At 38.7% G+C, this 21,139-nt stretch overlaps 1 protein-coding gene across 3 annotated transcripts; it reads left to right on the forward strand.

The window, feature by feature from the left end:
• Positions 1-10,678: 10,678 nt before the first annotated feature.
• On the forward strand, positions 10,679-17,003 carry LOC126615108 (P-loop NTPase domain-containing protein LPA1 homolog 2-like). Of its 3 annotated transcripts, none has more exons than XM_050282849.1 (9): positions 10,679-10,969; positions 11,191-11,339; positions 12,870-13,147; positions 13,711-13,792; positions 13,983-14,408; positions 14,504-15,211; positions 15,442-15,552; positions 15,845-16,002; positions 16,524-17,003. In XM_050282849.1, exons 1-9 carry the CDS (start codon positions 10,822-10,824, stop codon positions 16,624-16,626), a joined length of 2,163 nt encoding a protein of 720 aa, XP_050138806.1. In that variant the 5' UTR covers positions 10,679-10,821; the 3' UTR covers positions 16,627-17,003. The 3 variants fall into 3 exon arrangements, with proteins under 3 accessions (XP_050138806.1, XP_050138807.1, XP_050138805.1); XM_050282850.1 differs by having other exon boundaries at positions 16,527-17,003; XM_050282848.1 differs by lacking the exon at positions 16,524-17,003 and having other exon boundaries at positions 15,845-16,427.
• Positions 17,004-21,139: the final 4,136 nt, after the last annotated feature.

Here is a 21,139-nt window from a genome sequence, read left to right on the forward strand (position 1 = left end):
GCTCCCCTTAATATACATCTACCATCACACCACTAATTACTCTTTGAGAAATTTTATTTGAACCCATATAACTTATTTTTACACCCAACTTACTTTTTACACCCATATTAGTTTTAATTAAACTATTAGTATCTCTTTAAACCCAAATTCACTACCTATACTACCCTCACAAACCCAATTCAATACGTAAATTATATTTGCACCCATTTGAAAATTAACAAATCAAAATCAACTCCTTGTACGTTCTCTCCTTTTCCAACAATTGCTTTTGATTCCTTTATAATGTTACTCTCGGTAAATGTCAGGTTGCTTTGCGCCAACTATATAGATTCACATTATTTCCATTAAGAAATAACTATAGGCTATCATATAATTCATTCTAGGGAAACGTATACTTGACATCTGATGGTATGGAGTAATATGTAGTACCACGAAACAAAATAATAGGAGCTAAGAGAGAAGCATCATTTTGAACATTCCAGTCTTGAATCATAAGTTCTGGAGGAAAAAGTTGCAAAGCTTGTTCTTCTTCCATTATATTGTGAGAGGTTCTGAAGTCATAAAAACTAAATGCAATTCTGACTTTTTTTTTTTGAATGAAAATGCAATTTTGACTAAAACTATGAAATTACAAGATATTATGCAGGGCCAACATTTTAGGAGACCAAGAAGTCTATACCCTAGAAAGATTTAATGATATATACCTCGGTGGTGGAATTGATCCACTAAAGTTAAGTAAATTGTATGTGTTTGAAATCAGAAAAATCAGAAGTCAACTAAATACATGAGAGGCAATTCGAATGAAGATAGAAAATCTAGTTGAGAGCAACTCTATTTGGTGAGAAAACTTCTTGTTCATTTGGATTGGATAGTCATTTTTTGTGTAAGAGAAAGAACCATGAACATAAAAACTGTAATGCTGATCAATTTTTTAGTAACATGATTTGTATTAGGGTGCTGCCATTTTTTTGTTAGGGTTTGATTAATAGGTGTAAGTTTATTGATAAATCCTATTTTTATTGTTAATTGTATATTGTACTTGATGGTAATTATGCAATAGGATAATATTGACATTTTATATTTAAAATTTAAGTTGGATGTAGAAAAAGGTTATATGGGTTCAAATAAAATTTCTCTTACCCTTTTTTGTGATAAAAAAAATTTACAAACTGGCTATCACAGCCCATCCCGGGATTTTATTTATTGACGACGTGAAATGACGGGATTACCCTCGACGGTTATTAAGGTAGGTGTGTCTGTGTAACATATTGTTTGGACTAAATACACATATTCCATAAGCTTTTGGAAAATTATTTAAGTTGGATTAAAATTTGGGTTGTAAATTTGTGTGGTTAGGGAATGAAGTTGTGACTTGTTTTTGGGTGGACCACACAACACACACACGGGACAACCCTCACCTTTCCCCCATGCTCTCTCTCTCTCCTCTGCGTTTCAGTCTCACTCTCTCCCTCTCCAAAATTGTACGGACAAAGGGCCAAACCCTCGAACTTTCACGGATCGACGCCAAAAAGGTAAGGTTCTTCATCATTTCGACCTACTAAGTTGAATGGTACTAGTTTTATAAAGGGAAACCTTAGAAATCACGTTGAAATCCCGAGGTCCGATTTGAGTATTGTTCATGCATTCGTGATGTGTTGATTTTCAGGGAATTCTAAACTTACAGTGAGCTTAGTGAGGTCCTAAGGAAGCTCGGAGTACTTAGTTTGAAGGTTTTGGACGTCGGGATCGTTGAGTTCGAAGTTGGCCGGTTTTCTTGGAATTTCTCCGGTGAGATTTCGTAGTTTTTAGAGCCTTAAAGTAGTGTAACGTGAAACTACATGCTTATGGCTTCATTTTGATATAAAATGCGTGAAAAATGGTTGAGAAATGACGGAGAACAAGGAGATTGAAAAATCTCCAGTTTTCCGGCCACCGGAAAAACCAGTCTGGCGAGCCCAAGGTAGGAGACACGCGTGGGGGCGCGTGGACCCGTGCCTGTCCAGGCGCGTGGGGGCGCGTGACAAGCCCAAATTTTTTTCTAAAAATATGCCGACGTTCGTGACGTCGAGTAGGTCACTGTGGTATATTCATATACCCAAATTGAGCACCGTATGAGAAGTTAGTACGAATTGTCGGTTATGTGCTTTAAATAACGTTGTTTTAGTTGTTTCGCATATAGGTGATACCTATCCCGAGGACGAGCGCATCCAGGGACGTCACGGAGGTTACGACCCTTTGACTTATCAGTGAATGGGCAGTTATTTTCTGTATATACCTATATACTATTGATTTTTCCCAGAAATTTGAATTTAAATGAAAGTATGTTTTAAAATGCCATGCATGCATATTGTGAATTATATGAATTGATATTTGATGCATATATATATATGTGAATTGGTGCTGTGGACGCACATATGAGTATCAGGTGAGTTTTATGTTATTCATGTGAATTATTGATGATGTGAATTGTGTTGAGAGCTCATAACCTGCACCACTGGTGTTAGTGCTTATAGTATTCACCGCACCACACGCTCACCTTGGATCCAAGTAGGTGCATGTCGTACAGACCATGAGAGGGTTCCGACATGCTAGTCGTACAGATCACTAGAGGTGGTTCCAACTGGTAGGTGACCTTAGATTATGCGCGCAGATGATTGATGAGAGAATCACTAGAGTGTATTCTTACACCTTTCTTGTCGTACAGACTACTTTAGGTAGTTCCGATTTATGTGCAGAGTAGTGCCGTACAGGTCACCGTGGTGACTCCGGCTGAGTTGGATATTGAGCTATAGAATTAACCGTACAGGACCAACTGCGGGGTCTCCGGTTGATTAATTATGTCACCTGTTATATTGATGCATCCATATTCTGTCATTGACATTTATAGCATGGCATACTTACTGGATTTTGATAAAGATTGATGTTTTGAGAGATATGAGCAAATATTATGCTATTATGTTATTTTCTGGGAAAGTATACAGGTTTTACAGTGAGGGGTTAGAAATGTTTTAAATGAAATGTTTTGGAGAACTTTGGTTTTACTGACCCATTCAATTTTGTTTTGCGCCCCTCCAGGTTCTAGTTAGCAGTTGGTGGCTCACGAGGTTTTCTTCGGCGTTCTGACAGACTTCCTGCATGTAGGACTCACCTGTGGGTGTTGTAACTTAGTTATGGTCTTACTTGACTGCACCTAGTATTTATGCTCTGAATTTGTGTGTTTTACACTTAAACTCACTCTAGCATGCTAGTTGGATATTATTGTTAGTAGTTGTTTTTTTTTATTCCTTCGTATTTCTCATATCTTTTGCTTCCGACTCGCACTTTTGGTTACGTCACGCTCACGTGAAAGCCAGCACGCCTTGATTCTAGGATCGGGGTGTGTCACTGGCTCTCACATGTTCCATATTATTTACTTCCATCTCTTTTTACTAATAAAAGAAAAATGAACAAAAACCGAAAATAAGCAAACAGCTCCAATTTATTCAACTTCAATTTTCAGTTTGCCTTTTATTTTTTCCGTTTTAATATGTAGTTGCTATTTATTGAAAGTATTAAATGCACTAGAGCATCTCCAAAAGAAATGTCAAAATGTCTAAATAAGTAATAATGATAAAAAAAGACAGCATCAATGTTTTCCAATTGAGAAGCCAAATTTGATGTGGTATGACATGGAATGACATCTCTCCCCCTGCCAAATTTGACAGCAGCTTCAAAAAAAAATTAATTAATTGTTAAATGCTTTTTATTAATTTTTTATTGGTTTAAAGCTTTACCCTTTATATTTATTTTCATTACCAAAGCAATTGTAAATACTTTTATACCTTTTAATTCATTTTCTTTCATGACCAATGCAAAGAAAAGAAATATGAATTTTTATTTTATGTTTAAAATTTGACATATCGGGTGGAGAGCAAAATTTTAAAAGATATCAAAGTGCCACTTAAGCTATTAAATTTAAATTTATGTTTAAAATTGACATCTCTTTTGGAGATGATCTTAGTGTTGGTTTAAGATTGTAGTGCTTAAAAAAAAAAAGTTTATAAAAAAATTTGAAACATTAAATGTGTTTGGTAAAACAAAAAAGAAAACTTTTTTGAAAAACTGCTATCAATGAAAGTAGAAAAGCAGAAGCAGGGTCTACCGTGCTTCTAAAAAAATGTTTTTTTTTCAAGGCATAGTAATCAATGCTCATTTAATGAAATTTTCAAATAGCAAGTATGCCCCCACATGTTTTACAAAATTATAATTTTTGCCTCTACATTATGTCTTTGACAATTATTATTACATCATTTTTAGTCAATTAACATAGTTAAAGTAATTTGTATAAAAGTTTATCAAACATTTAGATATTTTTTCTAATAAAACCACTTTTACATAAAAAAAAAAGTTTACCAAACACTCAACAACTTTATTTTACAATTGTTTATTCTCACTGCACATCAAAAACAATTTGTTTTTTAAAAAGCACTTAAATACTGTTATGATTAGAGCAACTCCAGCGTATCAAGGCCCCCTAAGGCAACTTCTTATTGAATAGCCTCTAGTGAACAGTAACTGCCTTTAATGAACAGTAATTGCCTTTTGCATCTCCATCCCTAAATTGAATAGTCATGGCAATATGCAATAAAATATTAGTATTTTTTATTTTATAAAATAATAAAAAATAATTTTATTTCAAGGGTTAATCTCAGTTTACTACTCAGAAGTTTCATGATTTTCAACATTTAGTACATGAAGTTTTTTTTCATCCCAGAGTGGTACCTAAAGTCATAATCTTGGGACACTTTCATACATACGTTAAGGTTGTTGTTAAATCAAGCGTTAACTGATGACGTGGCATACACGTGGACAATGACTAGGCACCACATGGATATTAAAAAATAATAATAATTAAAAGTAAAATAAACTAATAATAATTAAAAATAAAATAAAATATTTATAATTAAAAATATTTATAATTTTAAAAATTAATTAATTAAAAAAAAACGCTAAAAGATACCCTCAAATCCAATCCCACCGTTTCAATCCCCATCCACACTTCCTGCAATCAACCCTCATCGCCAGCGACCCTCAAATCTAACCCTATCGTCTTCTTCTTCAATCATCGTCACTCTCCCCGCGATTGCAACTCAATTGCTCCCGATATAAAACCACTGATCATGATCGTACTTTGACAGCGTTGTTTGTACCATACTTAGGACCTCCATATTTAGACCTCGTATAAATACTCGGAGGACTCAAATGTAATTATGTAATAAATGAAGGGGCAAATATGTAATAAGTGAGGAGTTCTTATTTTATAAAAGGGACTCCTCACCCTCACAATGGGAATAGCCCTCTCACCCTCAAAGGCTCTCTCCCTCATAATCTTCTCACAAACAGAGAAATACAATATTAGTGTGGACGTAGCCCAAACATTGGGGTGAACCACGATACATCTTATGTTCTTTACTTTCTTGCAGATTCACAGTCGGATTTACGTTGTTCCAAGACCCTTTCGGTTTTGTGCATCAACATTTGGCGCCGTCTATGGGAAACGACACGAAAAGCTGTGTCGGTTCTCTTTCATTTTTTCACCTCTGCCGTGAATCTGCAAAAACTTAGGAAAACCAAAACCAAACCTCTGCCCGCAGCTCCAGTCCCTCATCAAATCATCGCATCCTCTTCCTCTTCGTTTCCTAATTCCCTTCCAATTTGAAATTCAAAAGCTTAATTTATCACTCAATGTCACCTTAATTCCATGCCCAAATTCTTTTTTTTTTTTAATTTCTCACTGCGATCCCCAATTCAGTTCCATGGAGGACAATACGTCGTCCTTCTCCGACCACAAGCTCTGTGACTTCCTCTACGCCATTTTTACTGTCACTTTCTCCCCGGACCACCGCCAAATCCCACCCTTTGGCACATGCTTCTGAATTTCCCAATGCGACGTCAATTTCACTTCCCAAAACGACGTTGTTCTTACCCTCATTGACCCAGTTTCTAGCGCTGATGTCTCGGCTAAGGAGCTCAAGCAATGTGAGGTTCCGGTATGGAAATTGGGGAGGAAGAGGAAGGTCCCAGTAATGGCGGAGAGGAAGATTGGGATGAGGAAGAGCAGGAGAAGCATAGGGCTGGTGCACGGAAGCATTAGCGTGGTGCACCAGCTCCACGTATTGGTTGTGAACAAGTGCTTGAGGATCGATGCTCGATTGGTTCGGGTTGAGGCCGAAGACAGTGGAGAGGTCAGGGCTGTGGTGCTGGTCGATGTCTATCTCCCTATTGCAATGCTGGCTGGTTGGCAGTTCCCGAGATCAGGCTCCGTTGCCGGAGCTCTGTTTCAACATTTGAGTTCTGACTAGGGAGAAAGAAGTGCAATGCTCATCAATGGAGATTATCTTGAAAGTACTCTATGAGCTGATAGAAGCATATGGAATTTTTACGATTGTCATGTTTTTGGTTGCAAGCTGCATCATGACTTCACTGATTCTTCGTTTTCTTCCCGTCGGCCATTTCCAGCTCAGAAGCTCCCAGTCAGAGTCAGAAGCTCTTATTTTCCCTCGAAGCATTCATTTTTTATTCGTGAGTCTATGGAATATTCTTGGATGGTGTAACATCTTGTCATCTGGTTCAGTGTGCCATCTCCTTTAATCATTGCCTTCAATGCACAAAAGCAAGAAAATCATCAACCAGCTCTGAGAAAGCAAAAGTGGAATAAAAGAAAGAGGAAAAAGCTGGAGAGTAACGTGCAATCTGCTGTTAAGTGGGCTTGTTGGATAAATGAACATAATAGAAAAAGAAAAAAATCATGATGTTGTTGAGAGAATGTTTCAAAAAAAGAAAAAGAGGAAGAATAGAAAACAAAAGCGAAAGCAAAGCAGAAAAAACCAAGAAAAAGCAGAAAGCAAAAGGGAAGCTTTCCTCTGTGAGAGCACATGGGGACACTGCAAAAGCAAGGAATAAACCCCCCCACCAGAATGATGTGATTTACTTTTCTTGTTTTTGAATGATGTGATTTATTTTTCTTATCTTTCAGAGACATCTGTATAACCCCATCAGAGGGTAAAAAAAAAAACAGCAAGCCCAAAGTAATGGGCTGGAATGTTATGTGGAGGGCGAAGACCCATATACCCAAAAGAGCCAGGCCCTCTATTATCACCAACCAGATGATCAAAAGTACGCACAGTACTCCAAAATTATTCCGCGTGATCAAAAGTACGTCCAGTACTCCAAATTTATTCGGCACCCTAATGCTATTATCACCAACTAGGTGATCAAAAGTACGTCTAGTACTTCAAATTTATTCGGCACCCTGCCGCTATTATTACGAACCAAGTGATCAAAAGTACGCCTAGTACTCCAAAAATTATTCGGCAGCCTGCCGCTATTATCACCAACCAGGTGATCAAAAGTACGTCCAGTACTCCAAAATTATACATGAGCACCACTCATGTCAATCATACGTAAACATTCATGAACATCATTCATGTCAATCATACATAAACATTCATGACCATCACTGATGTCAACATTCATGAGCATCACTCATGTCAACATCCATGAGCATTACTCATGTCAATCAACATAAACATTCATGAGCATCACTCATGTCAATCAGCTTCGAAAGCTTCATTTATAGAGTTCCAGCTTCGAAAGCTTCATTTACAGAGCTCTAGCTTAAAAAATCTTCATTTACAAAAGCTCCATTTTTGAAAGCTTCATTTACAAAGCTTTGACTTCAAAGCTTCACCTACAAAGCTTCAGTGCATGGTATACAAAGACCGCCTCCAAACAACCTCCACTTCGGCCCATACATGGATTCAATTTGAAGTTTCCAGCCAACATACTCTATTGACTGAAGACTTGGGGGACTACACTATGTACCATATATTGGGCTTCCGCAACTGGGCCTCATGAAAAATACTTGGGGGATTTACCCATTATTTATGTATTGAGGAGCGAGCCCTTATTTTATAAAAGGGACTCCCTCACCATCATTAGAGAGCATCAACTCTAGCCCATTATTTATGTACTGAGGAGCGAACCCTTATTTTATAAAAGGGACTCCTTCACTTTCATTAGAGAGCACCCATTATTCATGTACTGAGAAGCGAGCCCTTATTCTATAAAAGGGACTCCCTCACTTTCATTAGAGAGCACCCATTATTCATGTACTGAGGAGCGAGCCCTTATTTTATAAAAAGGACTCCCTCACCTTCATTAGAGAGCATCGCCACCAGCTGAGCAACCGCTTCACCGCGAGCATCACTTTTAACCCATCACTTATGTATTGAGGAGCGACCCCTTATTCTATAAAGGGGACTCCCTCACTATCATTAGAGAGCATCGCTGCCTGCTGAGCAACCGCCTCGCCGCTAGCATCAACTCTAACCCATCATTTATGTATTGAAGAGCGAGCCCTTATTCTATAAAAGGGACTCCCTCACCTTCAACACCACAAGCTGAGCCAACCAAGGCAACATAAGACACAAGCAGAGCAACCTTGCAACATGTGCTACTTATAGTTGAGCATCATTTCAGATTGAGCACCGCCTCATATCGAGTATCAGTTCAAAACGACATCTAGTTACTTCGGCCCACACATAGACTGAATTTCAAGTCTCCAACCAAAAGACTCTCTTGACTGAAGACTTGGGGGATTACTGTTTGTACCATACTTAGGGCTTCCGTATTTAGACCTTTATAAATACTTGAGGGACTCAAATGTAATTATGTAATAAATGAATGGACAAATATGTAATAAGTGAAAAACCCTTATTTTATAAAAGGGACTCCTCACCCTCACAATGGGAAGAGTCCTATCACCCTCAGAGGCTCTCTCCCTCACAATCCTCTCACAAATAGAGAAATACAATATTAGTGTGGACGTAGCCCAAACATTGGGGTGAACCATGATACATCTTGTGTTCTTTACTTTCTTGCAGATTCACGGTCGGATTTACGTTGTTCCAAGACCCCTCCGATTTTGTGCATCAACAAGCATCATCACCAGATTCTCCACGAAGAACACTGTGTCGTTGTCGCCAAACACGAAAAGTGGGAGGTATCACCCGAGACGACGACCGGAGTGACAAACTTTTCGTCGAAAAAGTTGATTGGTGCGCGATCAAGAAACGCAAAGGTGCGGGTGGAGGCAGGGGAGCACCAGAGAAGGAGGTAGGGCTCGCGGTGGGACCAGGAGCGGGAGGAGGCGACAGCGAAGACGAGGTGGCGGCACGTGGTAGAGAAGGAAGTGTAGATGGAAAGAAGGGTTGGCGGCTCGTGGAGGAAGATGAAGTAGAGGTTGAGGAAGACGGAGAGGAATAACATGAGGGCTTTGAAGCGGGCGAGGGTTAAGGTTCTGGGCATTACGGACGAGAGGGAGAGAGAGAGGTATTAATATTGGATTGCTTTGCAGGCGGAGTTGGTTTTTCGTTTGATTTTATGGTACATTTAAAAAGTTACAGCGAAGATGATGAAACAGTCGCAGTCGTGAAAAGAATGACGATGATTGAAGAAGAAGCTGATGAATTCATTTGTGTGTTTTTAGGGTTTTTTTGTTTTTTAAATATTTTTCAATTTTTATTAATTTTTTTAATATCCATGTAGCGCCCAGTCATTGTCCATGTGGGCACCACATCATCAATTAACGATTGATTTAACAGCAACCTTAAATGATGTATGAAAGTGTCCCAAGATTATGACTTTAGGTACTATTCTGGGATGAAAAAAATTTCATGTACTAAATATTGAAAACCATAAAACTTCCGGATAGTAAACTGAGATTAACCCTTATTTCAAATTTCGGATATGATTTTTAATCAGTCTCGTTGTACCACATTTCATTAAATAAGAAATTACAACCCAAAGTATTTGAGAAAATATAAAATTATGATGTAAGTGGAAGATAATGATATGATATTTATATAAAAATTAAATCTTTTTTTTATTTTTTTCGGATTTTTTTTATTAATTGTTTACATTTTTTTTTACATTTTTATTGCTTTTTTTTCATTTGTTATTAATTTTAACTAATTTTATAATGTAGCTGATGTCATACTGACATCAACTTTGCATCATGTGGCCTCAGACTCTCGGGCCACCAATTCGAGCCTGGCCTCTCACTCGGGCGTCCCTCGAGCCTAATCGCCTGCATGGGTTGGAGCTACTAGCTGGGGCAATTGGGTTGGAGCAACAGCCAGTTCACCGGGCTATTGAATACGGTGGAGCTGCTTTTAGTTATGTTCTTTTCCAACGTCTAATCCCAATTAAATAAAAAGTGGATTTTTTTTTTCGTTAAAAAAGGTTCAAATATATTTACCCTAAAACATTCAAAGTTAAATTAATTGGTCTAAAGTCCTTTTCCTCCTTTGTCCTTGTGTACTATGTACATAAATTTGCCTGTGTATCAGACACGTAGCTCAGAATGCTAAGCGTAGTAATATAATTAACTATAATTATTATTTTGCGGCAGTTAAACTTGAAAGAAAATAACTTTTCAACCAAATGAATTGTATTAGACACTTTATTATATCAAATCGTGTGCCTACACATCAAAATATTCTCAACGTCCCCCACCACAACACCCCACCATTCCTCTAATTTACCCTTTTCACCCCTCCTTGACCTCCGCGCCCGGGCCCACAGCTCCCACCCTATAAATCTCGACGCGGAGGACTTAAAATTCTCGTGCCGACAGGAGCCCAAAATCGTCATTCAACCTGGCAGACTGGTGAGAGAATAGAAGAGAGAGTTAAGAGACAAACGTTTAGGAGTTTTTAGAGAGAGAGTGTGTGTCCTAGAGAGAGAGAGAGAGAGACTCGTGGAGGGTCGCGGTGTGCGATGCGTGGAGGGCAGGTGCTGAGTGCCCAGACAGAGAAACACCGAGATCGCGCTCTTGAAAATGGCGGATCGTCATCCCAAACTCTCAATACTCTGAACCAGCTTTCATCGTCTTCCTCGTCGCTCTTCCCAGATCACCGACTTGCAGGTCCTCTCTCTCTCTCTCTCTCTCCTCACATTGTCTTCAATTCTCTCTCTCTCTCAACGGCATTGCATCGAATTCTCTGTCTCTACCCATCCCTTTCATTTTTTCACGTGCTTGTACCATCACATCGTCACGGGTTCATGATTACTGTGTCAAATTTTGAATTTTGGTTTAAGCATTCGATTTTGGTAATTTGACAATGATGTTTGTTTGAGTTTTTGCAGAGATGGCTGAGGCGGCGAAGGTTCTGTACATCGTGGTGGTGGACGAAGAGGACAAGAGAGAGAAAGGGAAGGAGTCCTTTCGCTATACGCGTCCTGTTTTGCAGAGTTCTCTGCAACTCATGGGCTGCAAGCCCCGCCACGCCTTCAAGGTATCGAAAAAGTTTTGAATTTTGAAATTTCTGTGAAATTTTAGAACTTTTTGGCTTCTGGGTTGTGTTTTTGGTGTGGATTTGTTGTTGAATTCATTGATTTTGGGGACAGATCTGTCGTTGCATGTAATGTGTTCTGGGAATGTTCTGAATTTGTCAATTTTTGAAGGCTTGAATGTTACATGGTGGTGTTGCATGTTTAGGTGAAAGAATTCTTTTAAATTTCGGGTCAACGGAGGCATATCGGAACTGGTATTTTAGTCAGTGAATTAGTCTTGGTTGTGCAATTGGCGTTCTATAGAGTCAACCTTATGAGTCATTATCACAGATTAAGTCCAGCTTCTTCTTAATTTGCTTTTCAAAAAGGTGGGTTATGACCGTTATATTGTTCTTGTGTCACCTTCGACTTGACCTGTTAAAAACTATTCTTCTGGTGGAGGATTTGATTATTATTGTTTCTGAACCATCTTAACTTGTGATCTTATCATCCTGTTCTCCATTTTACTTTTTATTTTTTCCTTCAGTTTTGGTTCTTTGGGAAGTTACATTTTAACAGTTGACCTTTTTAGTGGATCTCTAACCAATAATCTCTGTTGATGTACATTGTTATGAGAGTGTTTAATTGTCAACTCTAGAAGAACCTTAATTTTGAAATTTCCTGGTTTAGAAAGATCTCCCGTGTTGTGTTTCATGTGTTTGACCAATGTTTTGAGGGTTTGTTCAATCTGGATGTAAAAGGGGGTTTGTTTTATGCGAGAAACCCCTTGAACTTTGCTTACGTGTTGAGTGGTGTGGAATAAGGGAGAGTGGAAACCGTTTTAACTGAATGGGAGTTCCATTTAGGTTTGTTGTGTGCGAGAACTCCCTTGAACTTTGGCTATGTGCCGAGTGTTGTGGAATAAGCGAGAGGGTAAACAGTTTGATTGAAAGATGTTCTATTTAGGTTTGAATATAATCTATGCTTTTCTTTGCTGTTTATAATTTGTTTCTTCTAGCTGTGGTAATCTCAGGGATCATGCTTTTTAAAGCGTTAAAATGTGTGGAACAGTACTAGATTCACTTCCATTAATCTTGTATGTGATTTGTGTGTCTAAGGAGCTTTATGTTTCAACATCATTCAAGAATATGCATTGTTTTAGCGATGTCTACATTAACTGAATGGATCTGTAAACTTTTATCTCCTAATCAACTTTTGGTTCCAGTATTTAGTTTGTAAGACTCCATTGTAGCATTGTACAATAGCTTTGGTGCTTTAGTTTAGTTCTTTATAAAGTGATTTCTTTATTGTGTTTTGGTGTAGGTATGGTCTTTAGTTTTATTTAAATAGGGTTCATGACCCTGCTTAAAGCGGGAGCCTTGTGCACTGGGTACGACCTTTTAGGATTCATGTGGGTCATTTGGTTCATTATTAGAATAATCTTTCTGATGATAGTGTATTGTGATGTTTTTTTCGGATTGTACTGATTCCCATGTTTTATTTTACTTTAGAAATTTAACCACTAATGCCTGACCTATTTTTCCTTTGATCAGATTAGCCAACGGGTTTTCGAATTGATAAGAAATGAGAGTTCATCTAATGTCTTGCTGCCAGAAGGAACAGAAAATGTTCCCCCTAGTAAAGATGAGGCTGGAAACCATTTGGGTTCAGGGAAAGATGATAGAAGCAAGAGTGTTCCTTTTGAATTGTACAAAGCACGCACGACTGTTGTGGTTAGGAGAAAAACCTTCTTAGATGTTGTTTGTGATGCTCTGGCTGAGTACAAGTATGTTGGTCCCAACCAGAGGGCAGACTTAGCTTTGGCATGCAGGTATGGAGGAGTCTTTTATCTTTATTTGAAATAAATGGAACTTACATACATGCATTCATATATAAACTGCATTCACTTACATACATGCATTCATATATAAACTGCATTCTGTGAATAGTTTCCCTTTCCTGGCAATCTTTGCTTACATTGTGACAATTATTTCACATGCCGTGTTAACATTATGCTTTGAATGAAATATGGAAACACATATTTTATAAGCCATAACAGTGTGGAAATGTTTATGGTAACATTACTGTATGACTTATCGGGAATGTTTTTGAACCTGTAAAGTAACCGTGATCTTTTGAACTGTTTCTGTGGACCAGTGACATAATAATTAGTTATTTTTGTGTTGCACCAATCAATTGAGTTCTAGATTATAGATGGAGGGGTTTTCGTAATGCAGCTAGAATGGGAAGATGAAATCATTGTAGATGTTGGGATTTTAAAAGGGAATATTCTGTCTTACTGTATGTCCTTGTGATCTTTTTTTTTTTGCCATCTTTAGAGTTATAATTTCTGCTAGTTTCCTAATTTTTATTTGGGTAATTGTTTCCTTGCAGAATCAGGGAAAGGAAGGAATCTGTGACTGTACTGTTGTGTGGCACTAGTGGCTGTGGAAAATCTACTTTGTCCTCATTGCTGGTATCCGAGTTCACTAGTTCTTTGTTTTCATGATTTCCTTTTGGGTTTTGTGTAGTCTTTAAGTGTTGTAATGATGTGCTTTTACTACGTCTTTTTAATGTCTGTAGTGTAGTATTTAAGTGTTGGATGATGTAAGTTTTATGTTCTGTTACGTAAATTTGTTTTGAATGTAATCTATAAAATTTTGCAGGGTAGCAGGTTGGGAATTACAACTGTGATATCTACCGACTCAATTCGGCACATGATGAGGAGCTTTGTAGATGAAAAGGAAAACCCTCTGCTATGGGCTTCAACCTATCATGCAGGGGAGTGTCTGGATCCAGTGGCTGTTGCAGAAGCCAAAGCTAAAAAGAAAGCCAAAAAATTGGCAGGAACTCCACACTCACTTTCCAAAGATGGGATGCCTGATGGCTCTGCCTTTGGGAAATCTGATACCCGATTGTCAGATGTCGGTTCGAGTACTGCTGAATTGATCAGCCCAAAGCAGATGGCTGTTGAAGGGTTTAAGGCTCAAAGTGAGATGGTGATTGACAGTCTTGATCGCCTTATCACTGCGTGGGAGGAACGGAGAGAATCAGTTATCGTGGAAGGTGTTCACTTGAGCCTTAATTTTGTGGTATGTGTCTATAATGATCTTTCCGTATGTTGTTTTGTTTTTTCATTGTTAAATTTAGTTGCGCCTCTCCCTCTCAATAATTATTTGAATTCCAGATGGGGCTTATGAAGAAACACCCTTCTATCATTCCATTCATGATATACATTACAAATGAGGACAAACACATGGAACGATTTGCTGTCCGTGCAAAGTATATGACACTGGACCCAACAAAGAACAAATATGTGAAGTATATCCGTAACATCAGAACAATCCAAGAATATCTCTGTAAGCGAGCTGACAAGCATCTTGTCCCCAAAATTAACAATACTAATGTTGACAAGAGTGTGGCAGCCATCCATGCAACAGTTTTTAGCTGCCTCCGTAGGCGTGAAGCAGGGGAGCAACTTTGTGATCCCACAAGAAACACAGTTACTGTAGTGGATGAGGAGTATAGGAACCAGTGTGCAGCCAATTCTTTGAGTTCTAAGGGGATGTTTCAGCTGATCCAGAGAAAAGGTTCGTCTAGGCATTTGATGGCTCTTGTAAATACTGATGGATCTGTGGCCAAGGCTTGGCCTATTGATTCAGTTAATAGTAATGGGAAGCCTATATTTTGCCATGGGACTGAGATGGAGATTGGAACCGCAGAGCAAGTGAATCTTCAGTTTGGTCTCTATGGGATCAGTGCTTGGCCCAGTGATGGTGGACCTAGTTGTGCTGGAAGTGTTGATGAGTCGAGGGGTGAGGGAACTGAGATTGGAAGAAGTATTCCCTCTTCTTGCTGCAGCTCCCCACGGATGTCTGAGGGACCTGCCAAAGAGGTATTTTATAGCACCAATTTCATTTTCTCCAGAACCTCTTCTATGACAGTATTCTTAGGTAGGTGTAAGCTGAGACTTGCTTAACAAGTTATCTAAATCGGCGGATGAGTAATCGTAGAAATTAGTGGCATAGGCCAACAATTTAACCGTCTGGACAATATAATAAGATTTGAACGATTTGTTCAGTTTAGTTTATCTTCTTGGATTTCTCGTTGTTTTCTTTCCTTCAGCTGAAGGAGGACAATTCAGTGCATGGAAGTGACGAAGAGGTTGAAGAAGAGGCTGATGTAGGCAGTGATGAAGAACTAAGTGATGACGGTGACAAACGACTGTATGAAGAGGTATAACAAATTGGTTTGTTTGAAATTCTAGACAATAACTTGAACTTTATCTACTGAGGTCATATATATATTATGAGCATTGCTATATTTAGGTCATGGTAAAGGTCCACACATACATGTGCGTGTGTGTACAGAACTTCTGATCTTAAATGAGGTTATATCTGATCAAGGCTAATGAATTTGGGGAACTTTGTATGTTTAAACTGATATAATCCTGGTTAGATCAGATGGGAGGTTGAAACTCAAAACTTTTTGCAAGAATTAATTGTTTAATCTTTTTACTATTGTGCAGATAGGGTCGGTGGATGAGGAGTCTACGAAAACGGATGAAGAGTATGATGACTTGGCAATGCAGGACGTGCAGGGAAATGGATACTGGTTGGAGAATGATGATCGGGGAGCTAATCACCCCATATCTGAGGATCAATCAGCCGATAAAGAAGGGGATAAGTATCGCCAGAACCTGGATCTCTTCCTTAGAACTAGATCAGAGTCATTTTCTGAACCATTCTGCTCATACTCTTCTTTGTTTATTGAGAAGAATGAGCTTTCAATGCCGTGCTCTGGCAATATGAAAATTAGAAAACGCCGCTCCCTTAGCATTCCCGCCTTGGGAAGGCACGGGTCATTAGTCGGGGGTCCCATACTTTCGGGAGCCCCTCAGTGCTAACGCCTTAGTTTTTATGGACCTTGGTGCTCTCATCACCCTGTCATTTTCTCCCTTTCTCTTTGTAGCCCGCCCCTTTAGCGTATTTAGTGAACTTAAGTCCCCCGTATCTGTACAGTAATCTATTTAGGAAGTTGCAACGGAACGTATTATAGTGTACTCATTAGCTATGAATCTATGGTAGAATGAGAACATGATTTTATGAGTAGTATGGGATGCATAGAATGAGCTCAAGATTTTTGAGTTGTATGCTAATCGCTATCTATGGTTGAATACCGACTTTGTTTTTCGTGATTCTTTCTAGCAGGGATCGAGTTGGTTGTTTGTTCAATCTCTGTTCAAGATGTATTGCCCAACTATTCACCAAGTTGCCGAGGCCAGAAAGGGGAGGATCTGCGTCCGAGTGAAAACGCGGATACAGAGATCCAGCTTACACATGCAACCTGCTTCGGTGGAAGAGCGTTTCCTTTGCGGTTTTCGATGGCAGATAAGAAAGATAGTTTTGGTTTTATTGCTTCACTGGCTCATAAATGAAAGGGATTGTTTTTTTGTTTAACCTTATAATTGGTGGTGGAGAATGATATCGAACATTTGGCTTTATTAATCACAAGACCTCCCCATCTGTGAAACTCGATCAGCTCTTGGTTGATGGGCAATGCATTTTGCAGAGTTATCCTCGACAGTTGATTATCTGAAACGTACAACAACAAAAACAAACACTTATACCACTAACTAGAGTCGGCCGTATGAATCTTAAAATGCTACTGTGTTTGGTTTTGTGTCAGCTTCAAGTACCCTATGTTTATTCTTAAAGTCTCTTTTCTTGGTTTTCTTTACCTTTTTTGTCTTGAGCATGTCTCATAATCGCGTTTTTTAACCGGAGCATTTGTAGGTCTTTGTTTTGCATGTTCACTCCGATTTTCTCTCATCTTTTTTTTAATCTTCTCATTCCTTGTGTGCCACGTATCCAACGAAGCATTCTCATTTTCACTACACTCATTTTTTGTACATGTTTATACTTGACCGCCCAACGTTTTGTACCATAAAATACTGTTGGCCTTATTGTTGTCCTATAAAATTTAGTTGCATACGCACAACATACTCGATGCACTCTTCCACTTCATTCAGCTTGTATTCAATGGTTGAGATCTCTATCCAATTTTTTGTTCTTTTGCAAGATAGATCCAAGATAACGAAAGCGTTCACTCTTTGGTACTTCCTGATCTCCAACCTCACCCTTATCTCATTTGGACCCCTATTTCCTTTGAACTTGCACTATGTATACTGCCTTTGACCTACTTAGGCGAACACTTGGATTGTAACACTTCCTGCCAAACGTTAAGCTTGGCATTTACTCTCTCGTGTTTCATTTATCAACGCTCTATCATCTGCGAAAAGGATACACCAAGGGATATCTACTTGAATATATCCTATTAGCTCATCCATTACTAATGCAAAAAGTGAAGGACTTAAGTTGAGCCTTAGTGTAGCCCTATAGTTATTGAAAAACTTTCCGTTTGTCCTCATGAGTTCTTACTGTATTCTTGGCTCCATCATACATATCCTTTATTTCTTGGATATGTGCTACTCATACTCCTTTCTTCTAAAATCCTCTAGAGAATTTTACTTTGAATTAATTATCAGAAACGTAGAATTTACGAAATCTTTTTAACAGGCAATTCGGTTGTTTACTTCCTCTCCTGTGTTAAAAGCTGGCTGAACATTTCAATGACTAGGGTTAGACGGAGGCTTGTTAACAACTGAAGCTCGTTGAAGAAGCTAGATGGAGATCCATTAATCATAACTAGAAAAGGCCATAGGGAGACGATTTCTCATTTCTGCTCACATTTCAGGAAAACTTAAACATTTGAGGGTCTTAAGCGTGTTTGGGCAATAATAGTACTCGGATGAGGCTCACAGCAACTCATATTGCATTCCTCTGTCCGAAGTAGCAGGCTTGTGTTGTAGGTTGTAGAATCCCGGGGTGGGATCATGATATCAAATTTGTTTTAATACAGTTGTGTATTTTGAAGTCCCGCGTCAAGTCGGGTCTGGTCTTCGGCGTCGGGATGGGGGGAGTACAGAGTTTAGTCACGCAAAGAGAGAGATATGAAGATGGAGCAAAAAATTGCCCCGGCCTGGATAGCGGAGTTTGTCTCTGATAACGATGGTTACCATGCCGCTCCTCATTGGAGAAGGCAAGGCAAGGCATATTGTTGGGTTTCAAGTTGCATCAACAAAACAGGATACAAAATTCGCCAATGACTCCGAACCACTTCATCTCAATAGTATAGGGAACTTTTAAAATTACTTGTTTTGTTTTGCTTCTTAGTTTCGACTTGTGTGGATGGCAAGTTGAAATTATATTATTATGATTGGCACATTGTGTTACTTAACTCAATTTCTCTACTTTTTAGTGTAAATGTTCGTTGTATTAAAAAAATTGTTATATTTTGGTTGTTTTGAGTTGTTTATAGGGAAACAAAATGCGAAAGAGGGAGAATATTAGTGGGCGGAGCTAGAAATTAACTTCAAGGAGCACACTACTTGAATTTTAGCTCGAATCTCACTAAACCATTCGTAACTTAACTATTGTCACATAATTTCTTGGAACTCAACTTGTATCTCACTCAGCCTAACGTCATTTATAGTTTACAATTTAGCTCAAATCCTAACCTTTCTTTATGCACCATCCCGTATATTTTTCATTTTAGTTTTCTGACTCAGCCCAGCCCAACTTAGAAGGAAACATTGTTCCAGCCTAGCCCAGTCCACATTCAAAAGCCAGTTTTGTCACTGATCAATTCTTTCGTATACGGTGGGTTATACATAAGCCTTCCTTGGTTTAGCTTCTACCATATTTTTTATCTTCTCACACACTCCTATTTAAACATGTCCGTTATTTTCGTTTGAGTTATTCATCTCCTTATATACGAGATTTGAACTTCAGACCTCTGACTCAACCGAAGTACTAAGTGACAATCTGTAGTATTTTCTTCGAATTGAACAAATAAAAGAAAGCAAAAAACTGAGCTAACAACTCACTTGGAATAGTTTATAGAGAGGTCAAAACTAATCCAAAATTTGAAAGAAATAAGTTTCGAGAGATGGACATAGTGACGCAGAGTCGAAGCAAAAGATGCAGACATGTTTGGGAAGAAATGAAAGACGTTAGAAATGCATACCTCAAAAGGAGCAAGCAAAGCACCATACTTGTTCTGAGGGTGCTCAGTCTTCCTTGTGTTTTGTCCACAAAACTTGAGAATCCGTGGTCATTTCATCCTCTGTGTGTGGTGGGCATCACATGTTTCATCAGAGAAACATGGAGTTCCACGCTACATAAAAGAGACATTCCTTGGAATATTCCATCCACATCTGTCAACTTGTCCTTCGTTTGGCTTAACTGTCACTACAAACCAAGCACAACACTAGGGGCGAAAAATGAATTGCAAACGACATTTTACTGGTGGAAAATAATTATGTTTATGCATTATGGTGCGGATTCGATTTTCACCAATTACTTTCTCCCTTAATAATTAACTATTTAACCCACTGCCGATAATGTTAAAAAAAAAGGGTGGAAGATGATTGTAAAATTTAATTTTAACTGGTTCCAATGCAAGAATTTTAATCAAATCCAACATTTGGTTTGAAAATGTGTGTTTAAAACGTTATTCTGCTCATACGACCTTTTGTTGTAAGTTTAAAAATTCATCTGCTTCTCGTAAACTCGCCGATTGGGGGTGTTTTCTGAAGAACTTCAAGTGCTTTTAATTCTTTTTGCCCAATATTGCTTGAAAATATTTTCGTCATTCTAAAAGCAGTTCCGAATAAATAGTAACTAGATTTCTGTGATGTTTGATGGCCTGCCTCTGTCAAATATGGGATTGGGCAGCTCAGAAGCAGTATTTGGGTTCAGTCAAAACTCAAGGTTCACAAAGTCATAGGTTAAAAGTTGACAATAACAATTTGGATTTAAAACGGGGAAGGCTAGATATCACTGAAGCTTGGTTTGTCGAATTTCCCTGAGGTCTCTCCGAGGACGTAGGACTGGCCCTGAGAGTGTATCGGGAAAGACCCGATGACCGGTTTTCTGAGGGAGAGATGAGATGGAGCATGAAACATCTGAGCTTTGGGATGCTAGGAGTGCTCCATACTAGCAGAGAATGAACTTATGCATTGCAACATCTGCAAACGCTGATCACTTTAATTAAAAACTAAACTCAAGTCAATCATTCATAGTTAATATATTACAACACTGCCGAAGAATTGATCTCTGAAGAAATCCTTTCTTTGGTGTGAGCAGGCCGCGGGATCAAATCTTGAAGGTGTTCTTCATAAAATGAAGGAAGATAAACAGGCAGAACGATGGGATAGTCGCACTAAACAACATACGGAAAATACCAGTTGCAGCAAGTTGTAGTAGTTGCTGACTCCATGAACTTCTATGAATATCTTAACAACACTAGACAGTAAAAAGCAGTCGCATGAAGTAATGGCAGACCACAGTTCAGCATCACAATTCAATTCGAGTTGGAATCACTTTCTCTCCAGCCTTCCAAACTTGTAGCCTGATTAAACGACTGAAGATCCGAAGGCCAGGGTTTAGGATAATGGCAGACCACATCGCAACAATAAGCATACAGTGGGTCATTTCTTTTGCAAATCATACTTGTTTGTCCACATATTACCGAGTGAAATAGCAGCTGCTAAACGAGATCACCCAGAAGTTAGTAGTCTTAAGAACTCTTCTTTGTCAGAGCTGTCACAGGCAGACTTACGAGTAGAAGGCACATAGTATTGTGATGGCCTCAACTCTATACAATTCCAATTCGTCATCTAATCTCCCTTCCTTGTGCACCTATATCGACAAACAGCAATTTCGGACATAGTAGTTCTACCACAGATTCTTCCTTCCAA

The sequence above is a fragment of the Malus sylvestris genome, chromosome 3, assembly GCF_916048215.2.
Source record: "Malus sylvestris chromosome 3, drMalSylv7.2, whole genome shotgun sequence".
Taxonomy (NCBI): domain Eukaryota; kingdom Viridiplantae; phylum Streptophyta; class Magnoliopsida; order Rosales; family Rosaceae; genus Malus; species Malus sylvestris.

Excerpts from the sequence above, each read along its gene's own strand:
- LOC126615108 (XM_050282848.1), top strand. The coding sequence starts at position 10,822 with ATGCGTGGAGGGCAGGTGCTGAGTGCCCAGACAGAGAAACACCGAGAT. Across the intron at positions 11,340-12,869 it reads AGCCCCGCCACGCCTTCAAG|ATTAGCCAACGGGTTTTCGA; the intron begins GTATCGAAAAAG and ends TCCTTTGATCAG. Across the intron at positions 13,793-13,982 it reads CTACTTTGTCCTCATTGCTG|GGTAGCAGGTTGGGAATTAC; the intron begins GTATCCGAGTTC and ends AAAATTTTGCAG.